Below are 19,419 nucleotides of genomic sequence, written 5' to 3' on the forward strand. Positions count from 1 at the left end.
TTAATATTTAACATTTTTATTTAACACATTACTTACCAAATCATTTTTCAAAAATTTGCTCCTGTGTACCAGCATTTCAAGAGTATTATTTGCTATTTGTGCAGTGGGTTCAAACTTAATTATTGTGAAGTAATTTTTTGTTTTAGGCATAAGAAAGTTTCATGTTTCTAACAGTAAATAGAATGAGCAATAAGATGGTAATGTTTTCAAAATAATTAAAAAATAATTTAAAAAATATATAAATAGTTTTTCAAAATTTTTTTTTGAAACCACAAAAATGTGCTCTTAAAATTATGTGTAAAACATACAATAATGGAAGCTATCATTAACTTCTGTTGCTAGGGACAGCAGTTAAAGTTAGAAGAACAATATTGTATGTCTTGAAGTTCGCCAGTTTCTCATAAACCACAAAAAAAAAGCATCTTTGGGAGCACCATGGTTCTGACGAAGTGTTCCACATGTGTGTGTGTTGACACCCAAAAGCCTTTTACTCAGACCTACACTATTGTAATAATTGTCCATGAAGAGACAATAAACTTTGCCTTTCAGGTCTCCCAACAGGTCAATCACTATTTCAGGAATAGTTTTGCCTTCACCTGAATATACTGAAAATGAGTAACAATACCCACTGTCAGCCTCGCACAAAATATAGAGTTTTATGACATACTTGTCGGGTTTGTTTGGCATGAAAACTCGAAACTTGGCTCGACCTCTCCAAGGAATCATGCCCTCATCAAGTGAGAGCATTTTCTTGGGTGTGTATACTGAGCAAAATTTGTCTGCAAACAAATCAATCACAGGTTGAATTTTGGTGAGTTTATTGGATGAATCTGCATTACTGTTGTCACAGGAGTGCAGAAATTTTAGAAGTTGAAGAAACCTATTCTTACTAATTATTTTCCCAAAAAATGGTGAATGGTAAATTTCCCTCGTAGTCCAGTAGTCTGTTATTTTTGCTTTATTGACTTGGCCCATCAACAACAAGAGGCCCAAAAACTGCCACATTTTTGTTTCTGTTACTGGTGTCCAGTTTTTGAAAGAAGAATTAGGGGTTATGGTGCCCTGCACAAGAAACTGCTGTTCATAATATGAATTTGTTTGCGTGACAAACAACTCAATCAACTCGTCCGTGAAAAACAGTTTGAGGTAATCAAAAGGTCTAGAAGGGGGCAAGTTTCCTTTATTTAGGGGCTCTGGAGGAGTGATTTTTACACCACTCACATTGTGAATGGGATGTTCACAGGAAGTTTATCTTGTTTTAGACTTTTACTTAGTCCAATTATCTGATGTGGAGCTGATTTTTTAAGTACTTTTTTTTAACTTGTTTACTTTTTTTCGTGACTTGCGTGGCACTTGACATACCAGGAACATCACTTTCACATGTTGATGATTCCGATGAACTTTCACTCTCTCTAACGTAATCAACGTCTGAAATATTACTACTAATATCCGTGTCATTTTCCTCGCCCGAACTATCAAAAATATTTGTTCCTTACAATATTACACGACCGCAAAACCTCCGCTAGTTCGCCGACGCCATCTTACTCAACTGAGAAAAAATAACTCACTTTCGATACGCCTTTGTTTCCGTTGTTAGCCAGCAATTGAAACGCGGAATGCTGGAATCGATAGGTCGAAACATCAGCTATCACCGTACCACATAGCAACTTAGATAACTCGATCCTTGGGCAAGTGATGAGTCGATGAATGCAGGCCTGCACGATCGTCGCAAACGCGACGCACGGTACAAGTAAACACATTTACGTACGTCGCATTTGTGACGCTTGGCTGTTAATGTGTTAAGGGGCCATTCAAGTATTAAATAAGCACTATAGGAGGACGGGGGGAGGGGGGGGGTCTTTGCTTTGCTTATTTTTGATGACATGGGAGTGGAAGGGGGGGGGGGGGGGCTATATGGTGATTACGTCAGCAGTAGTTATTTACTTTTTTACACATATGGCAACCCACACATTGTCTATGTTTGAAAACAAAACACATTTTTGGGGATTCCCACAAATAATTTATACGTTTAGGTACTCACTTAGAACCGAGTAGTGGAATTACAGCGCTATTTGCTTGTCTAAATTTCTTCCGTCAATCTATTGTTTTGATTCGGTACGATTGACGATTTAACGTATTGTAAGGAAAGCAAAGCAAGTTAATGTTTTGTTACTGTTGATCCACTTTCGCCAAAGTTGAATTGTTTAAATAAGATGACGTTTCAAATAGACAAATCCAAGGTATACCAAAAATTGCTCCAAAGTTTTAAAAAATCTCATACAAATACGAAAGTATAAAATGTACAGAAGTTAGTTCATGAAGTGTGGCGTAATTATAAGTTACAAGCAAAGTCAAGACAAGGAACTTGATATTATTGACTCTAAGGGAATTGAAGAAGAACTGCAAGCAGCGACTAAGAATAAATCCGATCTACTACGTTTTTTTTCCAAGGTGAGTGATGAAACCATTTTAGGTATGAGTACTAGAAATATTACACTACACTAGAAATATTAGAAATCACCAAAAACTTTCTCTTCACATTTTGTAAAGAAAACAATAATTTAGACGTTTAATGATTAGCAGATATTATGACCTACCACAAATTTTAGAGGTAATGTTCATTAGATAGATTTATTCCTTATGACTGACTTCGTTGATTGGTCACAAAAATACAGGTTGTTATTTTTCTGTATTTGACGGGTTCGATTCCCGGCTGTGGCTTTTAAATAATCTTGAATGCAGTTTTTTATGTGGCTTAAAAGAGTATTTCAATCACAATAAGAAATAGGATTGATAAGCAAAAAAGTATTTTGAGTTGATTAATCATTTTTCTCTTACAAAATGTATAGAATTTTTTTCAAAAATTTAGGGAAGGTCTCTTAGGCACGCTTTCTTGTAACTATAACCGTATCATACCCTTACTGATGTGTCTCAATAATCAACCCTGTATTTGATGGGATAAATGTATGAAACTGCGGATTAATTTTCGCCATGTTAAAGTAAATAAAACATATTAAATGTACTCACTATAGCGTGTATGTAACGACCCTTTTTGGTCACACATTTATATTTTTGTAGCTTAATAAGAGAATCATTAGCAGTACCTAATATAGAATATTTTAATTTTTAGGCAACAAATACCTGTAAGCCTGCAGAAAAAAAACACAAATTATACTGCCAGCTTCAAATACTAAAGAACAGGAAGAAGATGACATAAAACCCGGAGTGGAATCACAACAGCAACGCGATAAAACAAAAAATACAGATAAACAGCCAAGAGCAAAACCTTCTCAGGAAGCTATGAAAAATAAGATTGCTCTACTAAAAAAAATCTGAATGCTTTGTATTCTGCCAGAGATACTATGCCAAGCCGTGTTGAAGTTGATAAACAAATCATTAAGTTGTGCGAAGAATTAAAACACCGAAACAGTTTTCAAACAGGAAGATTCAAAATGCAGTTTCCTAGAAGAAACACAGAGAAGGTATGAAAATAAAGTTATAATATATTCGTCATGAAAATCCAGAAATAAAAAAAAAACTATCCCTGAGGGATTCAGTGGGACGTCCTAGCCTAGAAAACGATCAACCATTACTATTGAAAACAATTGCGGATACTGCTTTATTTAAGAGTGCAGCAGATCATAGAAGACGAACGGAATCTATTCAAAGTGTAAAAACTCTTGATGAACTCGCACAAAAATTACGTAAAATAGGATTTGACATTAGTCTAAGTGGGACATATCTTCGTTTGATTCCCAGAAAAACTAATTCTGCAGAGGGACGAAGACATGTATCAACAGTCCCTGCCTGTAAAGCTCACTCGGGCTCAGACTGATCACCACAAAAGCCACTTAGATGGTAATTTCGCTGAAACATCAATCCATTATTTGGAGAACATAGCATCCATACTTGGACCAGATCAAGTATTTTTCATATCTCAAGATGATAAAGCTCGGGTCCCTATTGATGTAACTTCGGCAAATAAGCAAGCAACTCTTCTAATGCACATGGAATATAGAATCAAATTGCCTGATCACGACTGGGTAATCACTCAGCGGCATAAATCAATACCATCAGTTCATGCTGGTATTAAAATCACTTCCAGTATGCTAGGACAACCGGAAGCCGTTGGATATTTTGGACCAACATACATCGCTATCCGAAGTGGAAAGCATAGTTCATCTACTGATAATACTCATGCTCAGGATTTCGAGACGCTTCTCGAACTTGAGTTTCAAGCATTAGCTAAAAATGACCATGGATTGGTAACACCAGTGGAAATCATGACGGTTGATGGAGGGCCAGATGAAAATCTGCGTTATCAAAAAGTTATAGGGTTTGCTATACAACACTTTAAGCGACATGATCTCAATACATTGTTTTTAGCTACCAATGCTCCTGGCAGAAGTGCGTATAACAAAGTAGAGCGCAAAATGGCTCCTCTTAGTCGGGAACTGGCTGGTTTGATATTGCCTCATGACCATTTTGGGTCTCATTTTAATGAACGTGGCGTTACAATTAATGAACATTTAGAAAGATCCAATTTTGAGTTTGCAGGAAATGTGTTAGCTGAAAACAGAGTTCAATGGAAATTGATGGCTATCATGTTACTGCAAAATATGTTGGGCCGGGCGAACAAGATCTTCCTGATTTCCCAGATATTAAATGGTATTCAGAACATGTGAGTGAAAGCCAATACTAGCTTCAAATTGTAAAATGTAGAAACATAGAATGCTGTCGTCCAAGAAGTGGCCTATTTAGATTACTAGACAACAGGTTTCTTCCACCACCAGTAAAAGTAAAACAAACAGTTGATGACTTGGTTTTGGATGATGAAGAGCAATTTATTAATCTTCCAGTCAATTTAGCTCTACGCTTAAATTCTTCTCTCAAATATTTCCTGCAAATGCCCTACGATTATTTTTGTCCGACGGTAAAATTGAAGCTATCAAGTTAAACATGCAAAACCTGTGGTCTTTATCATGCTTCCGTCAAGTCACTAAATCATCACATCAAGAAGATCCATAAAAAAGTAAACACGCACACTGATATTAAATATTAGGCCTATAAGAGTTGCTGCTTGTCATGCTAATGAACTGTTGTTCATTAATCAAAATTTAGAGCACCACGATGTAGAATGGCTCGATGAGAACGACGTACACATTCCAAAATCGGATGAAAGTGAGCAGACACACAACATTGAGCAGCAAACATCCAATATCATCGAAAACTAAGAATCATGGATTCGAAACTTCACAATTAGTGATGTTTTTTGTTTTATTATTTTCCTAGACCAAACAGTAAACTACTCAAATTTTTCGAGCTTTAAAATTAGGCACAAGTTGAGTATTCGTTCACTCCTAGTGTATATTTATTTATTAAATTATAAATACACAGTTACAATAGATGGTAATACCATTAATTCAATAAGTAACTACAAAACAAACATTGGAATATCCCACATTTTACGTGCATATACTACTTACTATCTATAAGAGGGGACCCAAAAAAGAATGGATTTGGGTAATAAGAAATGTATTTATTACCTTTTTTACAAAATTCCTTCAGTCACCTTCAAAGTACTCTCTATTAGATACAATGCACTTGTCCCACTGTTGAAGCACCTCTGGAACTCTTCAACTTTGATATCATCCAGTGCTCTTTGCAAAGCTGTTTTTACCACCTCCACATCATGAAAACGCTTCCCTTTTAGATTTTTCTTCATTCTCGGGAACAGGAAAAAGTCGCAAGGGGTTAGGTCTGGCGAATACAGAGTGTGGGGAATGCCAGACCACCCCTGAAAGGTCAAATAGCGGTTCACTCGTAAGGCCGAGTATGAGTGGGCATTGTCGTGATGAAGGAACCAATCACATGATCACCAAAGTTTGGGCTTTTCTTCTGCACATCCCCTCGTAAACGTATTCTAAATAAAAGTGCTGGTTAACAGTTAGGCCAGGGAGAACAAATTCCCGGTGCACAATTCCATGAACATCAAAAAAGACAATGATCATTGTCTTAACTTTTGATCTCACTTTACTTGCTTTTTTTGATCTGGGGGAGTTGGGAGTCTTCCACTGGCTTAATGCTTGCTTGGTTTTTGAGTCATACCCGTAACACCAACTCTCATCACCTGTAATGACTTGGGTCAAAAAGTTTGGATCACTTTCAATCTCTTTTTTCAAGTCCTGGCTCAAATTCAATAGAATGTTTTTTTGATCCTGTTTGAGAAGGTGAGGAACAAATTTAGCAGCAACACGTCTCATTTGCAAAACCTCAGTCAAAATCCACTGGCACGAGCTCCAACTCACTCCTGTCTCTTCTTAAATTTCGTCAAACATGAAATGACGATCCTCAATTTTTTGGTGGATTTTGTCAATGTTTTCATTGTTTCGAGATGTTGAAGGGCCCCCAGAACAAACATGGTCTTCAAGTCTCATGTCACCACGTTTAAAGCACCCAAACCATTCAAAAACTTGAGTGCGGTTCATAGCATCCTCCTTGAAAGCCTGTTGAAGCATTTGATAAGCTTCCGTTGCCGATTTTTCAAGCAGAAAACAAAATTTCAAACTCACTTTGTTCTTTTAAATCTGCCATGACTTTGTAGGCGGAACACGAGAACAAAAAGAGAAAAAACAATACTACGATCTAACGTTAACCTACAAATTGATGCCTTCTGGGCAGATGTTTAGTTTTTACCACCTCCACATCATGAAAACACTTCCCTTTTGAATTTTTTTCGTTCTCGGGAACAAGAAAAAGTGGCATGGGGCTAGGTCTGGCAAATACGGAGGGTGGGAAATGACAGACCACCCTTGAGAGGCCAAATAGCGGTTAACTTGTAAGGCCGTGTGTGAGGAAGCATTGCCGTGATGAAGGAACCAATCCTGATCGCCAAAGTTTCAGGCAGAACCCCATCTAGTGGGAGAACTCTCTACTATGTCTACGAATGGCAACGTGCTCTCAGTCCGTTTTTTTCGGGTTCCCCCTTCGTACACTACTATATATTTTTCAAAACTTCTGTTCAGTATGAATTTATCATGTGCAAGCTCACTACGAATGTTTCAAACAAACACATATCACCAAATTATTAATTTTATAAAAAATAAACAGGCTTAGTGTGGATGGCAAAGGTTGAAGAAAAAATGAAACTCACAATAAAATAGGAAGTTCAGGCAAACGATACAGGCACAATATCTCTTGTGGGTCACAAGAGCTGGTGGCTGGCTGTCTCAGACACAGGGTGAGAGATAATCCCCTATGATTGATAGCTACGACACTACGCTCTATGAGAATTTTGTGGAACTACTTGAAGAGATTTTACACGACCCTTCAAATCGCTAGCGGGCACCTAACTAGCGCTTACTATTAAAGTCTGTATGCAACAAAGAACACATTATGTAACTAAGTATTTTCATAAAGTATTTTGTAGTAGAAAGGGGACACAAATAAAAAAACTGCAATCAATGAAGAAAAAAAAAATAGTGTATGTCACGAGAGGTTTTATAAATGGGTTGGTAAAATCATAAAAGAGTTTTCTTTCCTTTTGATGCTCCTTTATCTTTTGGGAAAATGTGTAGACAAATATTGGTGATCATGAATATGGCTGTAAAAACTGATGCTAAATGTTTTTAGACATTAACTTCATTCCTTTGTTTGCTAAACCAAGTGAAGTGCCCCATGTGGCCTGAGCTCATATTAAAAAATATGCTATAACTTCACGTAAACCAAACTATTATAAACATTTATTTGCAGACATGATACGTGCAGAAATATAGAGCTACAACTCATTTCGCTACAAAATACTGCTGAGACTATAAGGTACAACAGTCTACACACAAAGTAAACAGATGCCATATGACATTTTGTGTTTAAGTCTTCAACAATTAAAAAAAAAAAAGTGAATTTCAGTACCGTTTAGTTTTGCAATATACATCAACTATATCTATATCAGTCTTTGATTTAGATTAAGTGTAAATTTTATTGAAGGAAGTAAAATTTTTAACTTGAAAAAAGGTCTGTTTTCAAGTCATTTGGAGCTACCAGCTTTGGATTATATATTATGCACCTGTATGAGACATGGAAAACTAAAGCAGCACAAAATTTGCTCAGCGTATATATCTATCTAGTACTTAATATTAACAATCTACTTCCTAACTACCAGGAAGTTAGCAATGTCCACAAAATAAAACTTACTTTTTTTGTAACTGGTTTACAATCACCATCAAAAACCATTCCATTTGAGAGGTATTCTTGTTTATTGGCATTGTCATCACCAACAGGCACAACACAGGCACCTGCGATGGCTTTCAGCAGATTCTCATCATTGGCATTCCTCCAGCCCAGCAGACCGACCTCGGGCTGACTGCAGCGGGCTATCACAGCTCCGTTACCAGTGTGCCTGTCCACATTCACCATACATTCACCAACAGAGCACTGACAATACCTTGTATTGTTATTAGTATTTGAACCAAAGATATGTTGGCTGGCTGGCAAATAGTTATTACAAATTTACACCACCTTCCTTCCCACCTTAATAATTGAGTACAGTTTTTTTTAAGTATATTTATATTTTTATTATCACTAAACCTTTTAGTACATCTTAACTTTTGATAGTTAATACAATTTGTTGTTTGTGGCATTGCTCTTTTTTTTGTCAATGATAGTAATTGTAGTTCATTAATGGTTCATACCTGGTACTTTCATGCATATGAATAAAAATAAATTATACTAAGGACATAACTGACACAACAATCTGGATATTTCAATATTATTTAATATTCCAGATACAGTATTTCTGAAAATACACATGGAAGTAGAAATGCATGAAATGGAATAATGTACAAGTATGACAACAAGGACTTCTATTAAAAAATATATTAAAAATACTTTTATACATATTTTAATATACACTAGTAACTTTTCTGAATGGTGACAGCTGCTGTAGTTTAAAATTATTACTATATTTATTTTTTTCCAGTTGATTAATTTAATAAAGTTGAGAAATGTCTGGCAGCCAGCAGCACCGGTGATGCACATCTAAATCAAGCTATCAAGATCAGAGTTCACAACAGCACAAAACTTAACTTGCACTTAGCCTGCATTCATTTCAAGACAAGGGTTGTAATGTTGCAAGTCCCTGCTCTCCCCAGCTTTTAAAATTTTTTTTGAGGAATTAATATGAGGTTTTATTCATGCAGAGGAATCAGCTGATTGTATGGTTTTTATACGTGTATTATATTATTATTAATATTCTTGTAAATAAATTTAATGTTTAGATGTTTTATTTAGAAAAGCTGTTTAACTATATTTGTACTGGTTCTCATTTTTCTTACTCAGTTATTATATGTGTTAATGTATATTTTTAGTATGTTATTTATTTTAAATTTAGTTTTAATGCCCATATTTTATGTTTGAAGTTATTCAGAAGCTTTAATAATGATTCTATAACATTTGGTAATGTTTGAGTGAAAGAAAATACGAGAGACAGGTGCACGACTCAGAAGCGGCATCTATTTTCCAGACTATTTTCAGTACCGAGGCTTTATGGTGCTTTCTGTATGTATTCTTATGGTGGGAAAGTTGAACTTGTGCAGTTCCCACAGTATCTGACTAATGAAAGAGAGACAGTAAAGCAGGCGTGGACTTCTGGAAGTTTTTCTGTTGTGAAATATGTTGTGATTGGTTGTTTAGTGCATTGTGATTAAGCAGTGGTCACGTGACTCCCTTCTTCCAGTGTGGCTAGAGGCAGTGGCATCATCCCGCCAGTAGTTCTCTGCTCAATGTCATTGGAACAAGAGTCGCGTTTGGCAGGGGCTTAAGCAATTAATTAATATGGACTGAAGGATAAATTTTATGGCTGTCGTCTGGGCTGCGCCAGTAATTAACCTCGTTTTGAACACGTATTAAGTTTTTTAGTGACCACATTCGTTGACACTCAGCCCAAGATGGATCTAAAGTGGTATTTTGCCGCCATCCCAAGGACACTTATGTCCTTGGCTTGAACCGTCGATGCCAAGCGACTTCAGGACTTAATCACGAAATGGAATGTGTATGTGTTTCTTTTTCAGGCATCATCAAAAGTAACATTTATTTTTCAAGTAGAGAACAGTCATTTGTGTTGCTGTGAAAACTAGTAGAGGACTGTGTTTTGTTTTTGTGCAGATTTAAAAACAATTAATCAACGTGAAAGTTCTGCCAACTCTTTTTCTCTAGTAGAAACTGCATAAAAAAATTTGTAATTAACCTCTAAATTAAAAACATCAACAAACATTTTTCGATGAACATTGTTAATGTACAAGTCAGGTCGTCTTTTAGACGGGGCAATCTGAGTTGTAATAGGGTTTCCACATGTTGCACCCTGAGTGCCATTGTAGGGGGAACACGAGACTGGGCTACTAGGGAGCTTTTATAGCTACAGTGTGGGTCAAAAAGTTCTTCAGAGAGGACAGTCTCTTGTAATGGGGAACATGCATATGTCATGAAATGTATTTTTTTTTAAATAAAAAAAACTTTCATTTAATTTAAAAAATAAATAAAGTAATTCGAGGCAGAGACATATCACATCCTACAAAAATATTAAATGTTGATTGAAACTGTAAATACTTTTTTTTTTTTAATTGGCAGAGAACATTTGAAGAAAATATGTAAATGTTTTGTCAAACAGTATACTAAAACTAAAGAGACATTTGCAACTTAGAATAGCTAAGAGATGGGCTCTGATCACTGCACTGCCATGCCGGGCAAAAAGTGAGGTATGCCAACACTATCACAATGGGTAAGGCCTGAAACGATAGGTACTCAGGTCCATGGTCAAACAAACGAAAAAAAGCTTCACTGGTTGGTGACGACCAGTGTTGGTTAATTATTTTAAAAATATATAGGACAGTTGTAAACACTTACCTATTTTATTTAGGCCTGCATGTGCTATCCAAATTATTACTACTGTCAGCAACAGACTACCTTCCTAGTAGGCCTACAACTAATATTTGCCTCTGTTAATTCTTAGAACTTGACCTACTCTACAATTACAACTAACTTTATAATTAATTCCATTAAGGGGTGCACGAGTAGCATATATTTAAGTTGAGTTTAGAGTCGAGTAGTGCAAAAAATTTGAGTATTTTCAAGTCAAGTAGTCAGCATAACTTTTTTTATGCATTTTCCTTTTAAGCACTCAAATAACAGGAAATAGTGGTACAAAAGTAAACACTATACATAATAGTATACAGACCCTACCTACAGTATTTTAATTTACAAAAGAATTTTACAACTTTATATTTCCAAATTAATTTTTTTTGAAAAAAAAATTTTAGCTACTATTTATAAAAAAATATAATTTACTCTTTCTAATGATATTTTGAAGCACGGGAGCTAAAAAATGTTTGTCCATTTCAATGCAGTTAAACACTTTAAATTTATTATGTTAATTTGGAACATAAAAGTGAAACCAATTTTTCACACAGACACTATTATTTTATTGCTATTTTAAATATTCAAGTTTGTTACTGCCCTATCACTATACGCCCAGTACAAGAATATTCAGGATGTATGCATTATAATACATATTGTGCTTATGCTTGGAGGGTGAAGTAGCAGTGGCGTAACATTTAATTTGGTCACTATATGTTAGGTTGTTAGCTGCAACTATGACGCATTTGTGGTAGTTATCTGTAATAACTATGGTGCTTTTACAGTAATTGTGTTTCTTTTATGGTAAGTAGTTTGTGCTGTAACTATGGTGCTTCATCCTTGTTTATTTATCAGTTGTTTATTTGTCTACATTTCATGTTCACCATTATTATTTTCAGTAAGCAAAACATAAAACAGATGTGTATTTCATAAGCTTATTTATTTTCTATGATGCACAGTATAAATAACATTTATGTGAAAAAGGATATTTGAACCCCATTTGAAAAAACAGTTGTTACTGCAGTGAACTGTAAAAACATTTAGTATATGGCAATTGCATAGAAGTTATATATTTTGTGTTTGTAATATAGTTTAATGTAATTAAAATCATGAAAATTATGCAAATACGTTACAATCAAAATGTAAATCATAAGTACAATATGAGATTATGTAAAATCAGCCACCATCAATAGCAAATTCAATACTTAATTATCTACATTGTTAATCACATTGAAATGACAGCAGAATATAAGTGTAGCATGGTGAAGTACTTAAAAATTGTAACAAATACCTTCGTAATCAGTTATGCATCAACTAATCATGATTCCTACTGAACTGCATTGTAAATGCTTCACAATTACTAGGTATATAATTCTAGAATACTCCAGGTTTGTGTTAGTGATGTTTCATGAGTGTTTTATCATCAGTTATTTTGATCGTTAAAATTAGGCTTGAGTCGAGTACTTAAAACTCAACATGACTTGAAATTTCAAATACTTATGCAACCCTACTTTTACTGTTAAAACGTACATGTTTGTTAATAAAAACAAACATTTTTAACTTTAATCCATCCAATTCAATATTTACACCTGATGTCTCAACTATCGCTCCCAATAACGGCTTGATCAGACACCGATTTCTATTTTTCATTCAAATCAAAAAGAAAAAAAGGTTTAAAGGATTTTCACACTGTTTTTGGTACATGTGACATTCGAACCAAATATTCAAGATTTGGTTTTCAGTGCAGTGTCGAAATGACAAATGTTTATAGCCAATCTTTCCTAGGGTAACTATTGAGTTTGGTACAAAGTAGAGATGAGTTTTACAAAGTGAGATACAGCATCGTCATTTTGAAGTGAGGCTTTTCAGCAAGACTTTAAAATCTGATTTTTCTTGCAGTAACCATTTGTCAAAACATGTTGTGACTAGTGACTTCAAAAAAAAAAAAAAAAAAGTGTATTTTTTATTCCATTATTATTAAATTTCTCAAATATTTGTGAGACAATATAGGTTTTAGAAAACCATACTCATGGTTGCTACAGAAATAGAATCTTAGAATTCCCTGACTTTTCCCTGTTTTCCAGAAATTTAAGAGAAAAATTCTCTGACACTCTTTTGAAGTACATACCATAAATATTAACGTGCATATGATTAAATGTAGTATAAAAATTTCCACATGAGGTAAAATAAGGCTGTTTTTTGGTGTTATTTTGACGGCAGAATTGTGAATGTGTTTTTTTCCTTCGACATGGCTGGTGAGAGCTCTTCGACCAATATTGCTGAGTTGAATACTTTTGTAGCACAAAATGCAGTACGCAGAATTTATATTTTTAGCAGAGGGTTTGATATGCTGTAACTGTGGCTCCTTGAGCCAATTCTCCTTAAAAGTAGTTTTTTTCAACATCTCTAAGCTAAAAAAAAGTACATATTAATATTTTCAGGTTAGGTTAAAACATTGTTTATGAATTCTTAAAAAAATATAACTACACAAATATAAAAACTATTACAAATTCACACCTAGCAATATAACGGGCCTACTTAGAGAATTACAATAGCAGCATTACAACATACAATGCTCTTACATTCTTACAATGTTAACTAACGATTCTGGGGAAAAACATGTTCAGTTATGCATATTTTTTTTTACATAATGTAAGTGTCCCGCAACAGAACTCAGTAATTATAACGGTTGGAAAAAAAGTAATTTAAAAAAATAGGTAGAAAAAATGCAAAAGCATAATCGCACATAAAAGCCACGTGTTTTCATATCAGCTTGGTAGTTTTCAAAATGAGAATTGGTATTGCCTCTTTATCAAAATGCACTTTATTTTCTTATGATCGCATCAAAAACTAACTTCACCTGAAACAACGCCTTTGAATTCACGTAATAAGCTTTGTACTCATCTTATTCCATGTGAAAATAGCCTTCAAAAGATAAACTACGCCATGCCCGTTCCGTAGTTCATTGCATGGAACGGAACATAATACAAAGTCTGAAGGGCAAATTAAAAAGGAGCAAAACACGAACAAATGAAGGCCTGGATTCGCTAGTGAACAAACGAGTGCTTGGATTGGCCAGAAGTTATGGTGGGTGGTTGTAACAGCCTATTGCAACGGACAATCGTAGACCAAGTAAAAAAAAAATTGCAGTTGCCGTGTGCCTTAAGCAGCAGCCTTTTAGTGGAGTCGTTCAGTAGCGGTACGAGCGCATCAAAACAAAGCTTTGTTTGAATTATTCGCAACTTTAAAATTTCCAGAATTCATAGAATTTTCCCTGACATTTCCCGGAATTCCCTGACCATTTAAATTTCCCTGACATTTCCCGGTTTTCTAGTCCTGTAGCAACCATGATACTTTATGCCTAACATATTAAGACACTTTCCTATCTCTTACATGCTTTTACATGTGACATGAACATAAAACATAGCTGAAAAGCTTACACAGGTTGACCACTCTATTGGCAGGATCAAATTACAGGTTTTTTCCCCAAGATTTTTAAGGTTTTCTAAGAAGTTTCATAAAATGTTACTACATTAATAAAAACACATGTAACATAGCTAAAGATATTAGCTGCATCAGAACTGAAACCAAATTAACAATTTAATATTAAAATACCGCTACCAACAATTTAAATAAGAAAGTATTCCTGTAAGACTATGACTTCTGTGATTATTTCACGAGCATAATTTAGTAACTCTAGTATGTTGTTTAAACTATAACAGTAGCAACAAACAGCATAATTTTGTGGGATAAAAAAAATACAGCATGGGTATAACAAATTAAACAAACAACATAAGAGCAGAAATGAAACTGCTTTAGAAGCTGCCAGAGACGTGAAAAGTTTACATATGAAAATAATAATTATAAACATTAAAAATTTTACCCGTATTTCTGTTGGTTCATTGCCATAAAATCATGCCCCTAGCTTTAAATTCTTCAAAGAAAACTTTTCAATGAAGTAAGCTGCACATTATGACATTTTAGTATTAAAACTACCTCCCTACTTGTCCATTTTTTTTTACTATTCACTGAAAATAATTTAATACTGACTGTAGAACAAATGTATCTAAAACTAATTGTAATGGTAAAATATTAATAAACAGATAAATGTTATTTTCTTATGGTAGCCCTAAAAAAAATTTATTATTACAACACTTAACAAAAAAAGGAGTTATGGCACCATCCACTAGTCTAGTTTATTCTACTTTCATATTTATTTATTGGTGGTTGTTCTGTAAAGAGTCTTCAGTCTTTCACATGAAAAATCAAAGTAATAGTTTTTGGTCGTGGCTTGGGTTTAATACCACTGGTTTAAAATCTCCAGATACAAACGTAAAAAAAAATAAAATAAAAAAATTCACAAGTGAAGAATGAAAAGAAATTTGAGTACCAATTTCCTCCCCCAAAAGCTAATTTCCGGCCACACGTGTCGCATTCCTCACAACTACTGCAGGGGTTTTCCAGTAAACAACACTCAAAAATGGAACAAGTAATGCAGTTTGTAGAAACGACATGTTTTTTAACTAAGCTATGAAAAACACTAAAAGAAAAGGCATATGCAGCTCAAAGATGGCATAAGTGATGCAGTTTGTAGGCATGACGAACAGTTTTTCTAATCAAGCTCTTTTCAACTTGCTAGACAAGCAAATTCAGATGATTTAAAAAAATTCACAGATTTTTCACGGTTTTCCCAGCACTAAATAGATACCTGGCTAATTCAAGGTTTCCCGATTTTCCCAGTTGGGTGGCTACCATGTTACATTTATTAAAATGATGTAAGAGAAATTAGATTTGCTACTAAACAGTGTCAGAAAATTTCCAGGCATCAAAGTCATTAGATAAAGCTGCAAAAATCACACAAACTCAAACTAAGAAAAAGTTTTTATTCAAGAAATGAGTGAATATATGGGAGTAACAAAAAGAGCAAATTTCATTGCATTCTGAGATTGTTATACGAAGCTAAAAAAGTTTAGGTTTACGTATTAACAAATAGTGTCTACGCACTAACACCGTCAAATGCTGTTAAATAGCTAAGTACACAACACCAGAGAAGCTTTTATTTTCAGTTTACTGGGTTAACTACCAACTGTAGTGATAGTAAAATGAACATTGCTCGTTAGTTATGTAAAGTGTTTCAATTTGGCTCCTTAAAATTCTACTAGATTGAGCCGGTAGCAGGACACTGGACAGCGACGGTTCAACTTACCGCTGTGCCTCGACTTCACCCGCCTAATTCCGAGACTACCTTTTCCACCTTCCCTCCCCTACTAGTTGTATCTATCCCCTACTTGAACATGGTCTGGTTACACCTTCCCCTTTGTACCTGCGTAGAATGATTCCCATTTAAGTTTATTATAACTGTCACTACTAGATTAAGCCTTCTTTCTTGGCAAGAGCAGTGTGATGTTTGTTTAGTGTAATGTTTGTTGTGTATGACTTTCACTAGCACGTGTTATAACATGCAGAAGTTAGTTATACCATTGTGCTAAACAACATTAAATGATTTACAAAATCTCTTTTTGTTCTGTTATACAAAATTCTTATTTGCTAAAGATGATTGAGATGAGGTTTGATGGCCATTGCATGTTTAGTCTTTTTCTGTTTCTGCCATGCTGGTTTTTGGTCAGACTTGTATTTCTGCTTGACAGCAGCAGTTTTCACCCTAACTCTTAGAGAACTTCCATTGGTTCACCATCAGATTTTTTTCTTGGACTCTCGCACAAGGATAATTTGTGATTTTGCATAAACTTGGCTAAATGTGGTTGTGTCCTAAGTCTTGGACCACAAGAGGCAAGGAGCTCGGTTCCCTAGCTGTGCTGTTTGTTTTGTTGCCAGTATTAAATTGCATGTCACACTTTCAAAATATTTAGCATTTGTATTTGCTTGTGTTTGTGGTCATCTGCCTTAAAGGCTTAGCTTTGGCCTTAGTTTGCGAGTGATGCTATTTATGTTTTTGTATGACCTTTCTCAAAAAAATTCTTTTGAGTTTAGCAGAGGTGAGAAGCAGGCAAGTATGATAAGTCTGCACGTGCATGTAGAGGCATTTAAAAAATTTGTAACATAATTTGTAGTCTGAAAACTGCTGCTGGCCCAGAAAGGGTAGATTATGTTCAGTTGAAATGTCTCAGACTTGCTATGCATATTGCCATAGAGGCACTTGGTATTGCTTATGACATTTATGTGTAAGTATGCAAAAGTAAATTGTCGTATGTAGGAATAAGTTGCCCTTGGCTTATGCACCAACTCATGTAAACATTTATTTATTGTCATTGAAGTACATGTACCTGTCAGGAGCATGTATTTTGACTCACGTAAAAATTCAGTGTAATAGCATGAAGTTGTCACTTGACAATACAAGATTAGACCATGCAAAAATTAATGTCACATTAAGCTTATGTATTTTATGATTGGTTAAAACTTTAGATGTCATTTTGTATATCAAAATTTATTATGTATTGCAGTTTCAGTACAATAAGTACTTTAGCCTGATTAGCTATGTTGTTAGGGCTGCATAACATTGCATTAGTATACTAATTTGTACGGAATAGTAAATCAACATTTTTCTCAAATACCACTTCTTGCTGGCGATAAGGCTTGGAAAAGGTCTTTCTGTCCACTCTTTTCTTGTATTATGTAACTATGGTTTGTGTCACACATACATTGTGATTCGAACTTGCACCTTTAACCTCTAAGTTAAGATGGTAGATACCTTTTAGTAGCAAATATAAATTTTTCTGAAGACATGATGAGAGAAGTATTTTCTGCCAATGTTAGTCAGTCATGTAATGCACCTTGAGAATGACAGGCGGCTGTGCAGAAATTACTTTGAATTCAGATTTGGAAATGGAAATGAGAGCAAGAAGATGGAAATAATTCAGATTCATTGCAACTCAGGTTTGTAATCATTCTTTTTGTTTCTTTACAACTTTTCGCCTAATTATCATACCTTTACCTACTTTGTCCCACCTTCAATTTATTTATTTATGATTATTTATTCATGATAATTAACCACACTTTAATTTTGAGATCATACAACATTTTTGTTGATGTTAAGTAGGCCTAATACCAAAATTAGCATTAGAATAGAACCAACCATTAAATCTGTTACAATGAATTATATTTGGCATCTGAAACTATTTCTAGTATATAGGCTGACAATATTACGTAATGTATACTCAAAATGTCGTATCTATAAAAAAAAACATTACGTTCATTAAAGATGATGAAAACGAAAGGACATTTCCCAAGCAAGCATGTCAAAGCAAAAATCTGCCTGACCTACAAAAATACTATGCAAGTTGTAAATATGATATTCAGCAAAAAATTTCAGTGTTTGATGATTGTGGAGTGAAAAGTGATTTATTGGGTGACATTGCAATTATGAAACAGTAAAATAATTCATTTAGACTGATAAAAAAAGACACAAATGGCTATGCAAAACCTACCATAAATACATTATAAAAACCAAATCACCCCTTTGTATTGGTAGATTAATATAAAACCAGTTTAAATAGTTTCAAGTATTTGTCTGATTTTTAATAGACAATAAATATTGCATTTAACCAAATATATTATTACTGTGTCTCTGAAGTATTCTAGTTGGACCAAATTCTAATTGGATGGCCATTGGGATTAATTTATAAATCTTGTCAGCTTGTGTTGGTTTGTTGAACTGCAGTGTTCAGAGTGGTATTTAACAATCAGGATCTTAGTGACCAGTAATGGGTGTGTCTCCTATTGTTTTGTCTTGGGTTGTGTAGCTGGGTGTTGGTCATCTCCACATTTAGGTTTACCCTTGGATTTGGCACGCCCTAGTCTTTTTCAAGCCGATGGGTATTTTGTTTGAGGTTTTGTCCCTCTTTGTTGTATCAAATGCTGGCTGTTCTAGGTACTTGTACCACCATTCTGTTCTGTTTTGTCTCTTTAGCTACACACTGATTTCTTCTTCCTTTATTCATATAGACATTTTCGTATTGTCATCATAATTTTCGTCATTTGATTTTTTTATAAAAAGTAAATTTTAAATGCTGATATTAATATTTTTATTCAACTAATTAATCAGTTATTTTCCTTAACACAGCTGTTATTTCTATGTCATTAAAATAATTTATATGGCCAATTTTCAAAGGTTTTGATCTTTTGGGTTCCATTCCCAATCTAGCTTTGGGAATTTTCTCTCGTAGGTATCTACTGTTCCTGCCTGGGGAACTGATCACTCTTCAGAGTGTAGACTATATGATTCTACGTTCAGCTAATAATGTTGATTCCTAGACAGAGTATCCGCTTTGCTTAGTTCAGCAAGCAATTTATTTTTTTTATTATGAGGGGTGTGTAGTCGCTATTTTGTACTGAGTTTATAAGAGCAGAGTTTCATTGGTTGTTCTCAGTATTTTTCTTTTATCTTGTGTTTGCCAGCGAATCTTCACCATATTCAAGATCTGAGATCATATTCTTTATTTTTACCTCCACTGTATTGTGTGGCCTTGATATTTTTGTTCTGAATTATCATTT

At 34.5% G+C, this 19,419-nt stretch overlaps 1 protein-coding gene across 4 annotated transcripts in view; it reads right to left on the reverse strand.

The window, feature by feature from the left end:
• LOC134529370 (myotubularin-related protein 4) overlaps nucleotides 1–19,419 on the reverse strand; it is a 263,105-nt gene that overhangs the window by 150,402 nt on the left and 93,284 nt on the right. For all 4 annotated transcript variants that reach the window (XM_063363357.1, XM_063363359.1, XM_063363356.1 and 1 more), the window contains exon 6: nucleotides 8,194–8,398. In XM_063363357.1, coding sequence (XP_063219427.1) covers nucleotides 8,194–8,398 — 205 coding nt within the window. The remainder of the gene's footprint in view (nucleotides 1–8,193; nucleotides 8,399–19,419) is intronic.

This window comes from Bacillus rossius, chromosome 2 (genome assembly GCF_032445375.1).
Source record: "Bacillus rossius redtenbacheri isolate Brsri chromosome 2, Brsri_v3, whole genome shotgun sequence".
Classification (NCBI taxonomy): Eukaryota; Metazoa; Arthropoda; class Insecta; order Phasmatodea; family Bacillidae; genus Bacillus; species Bacillus rossius.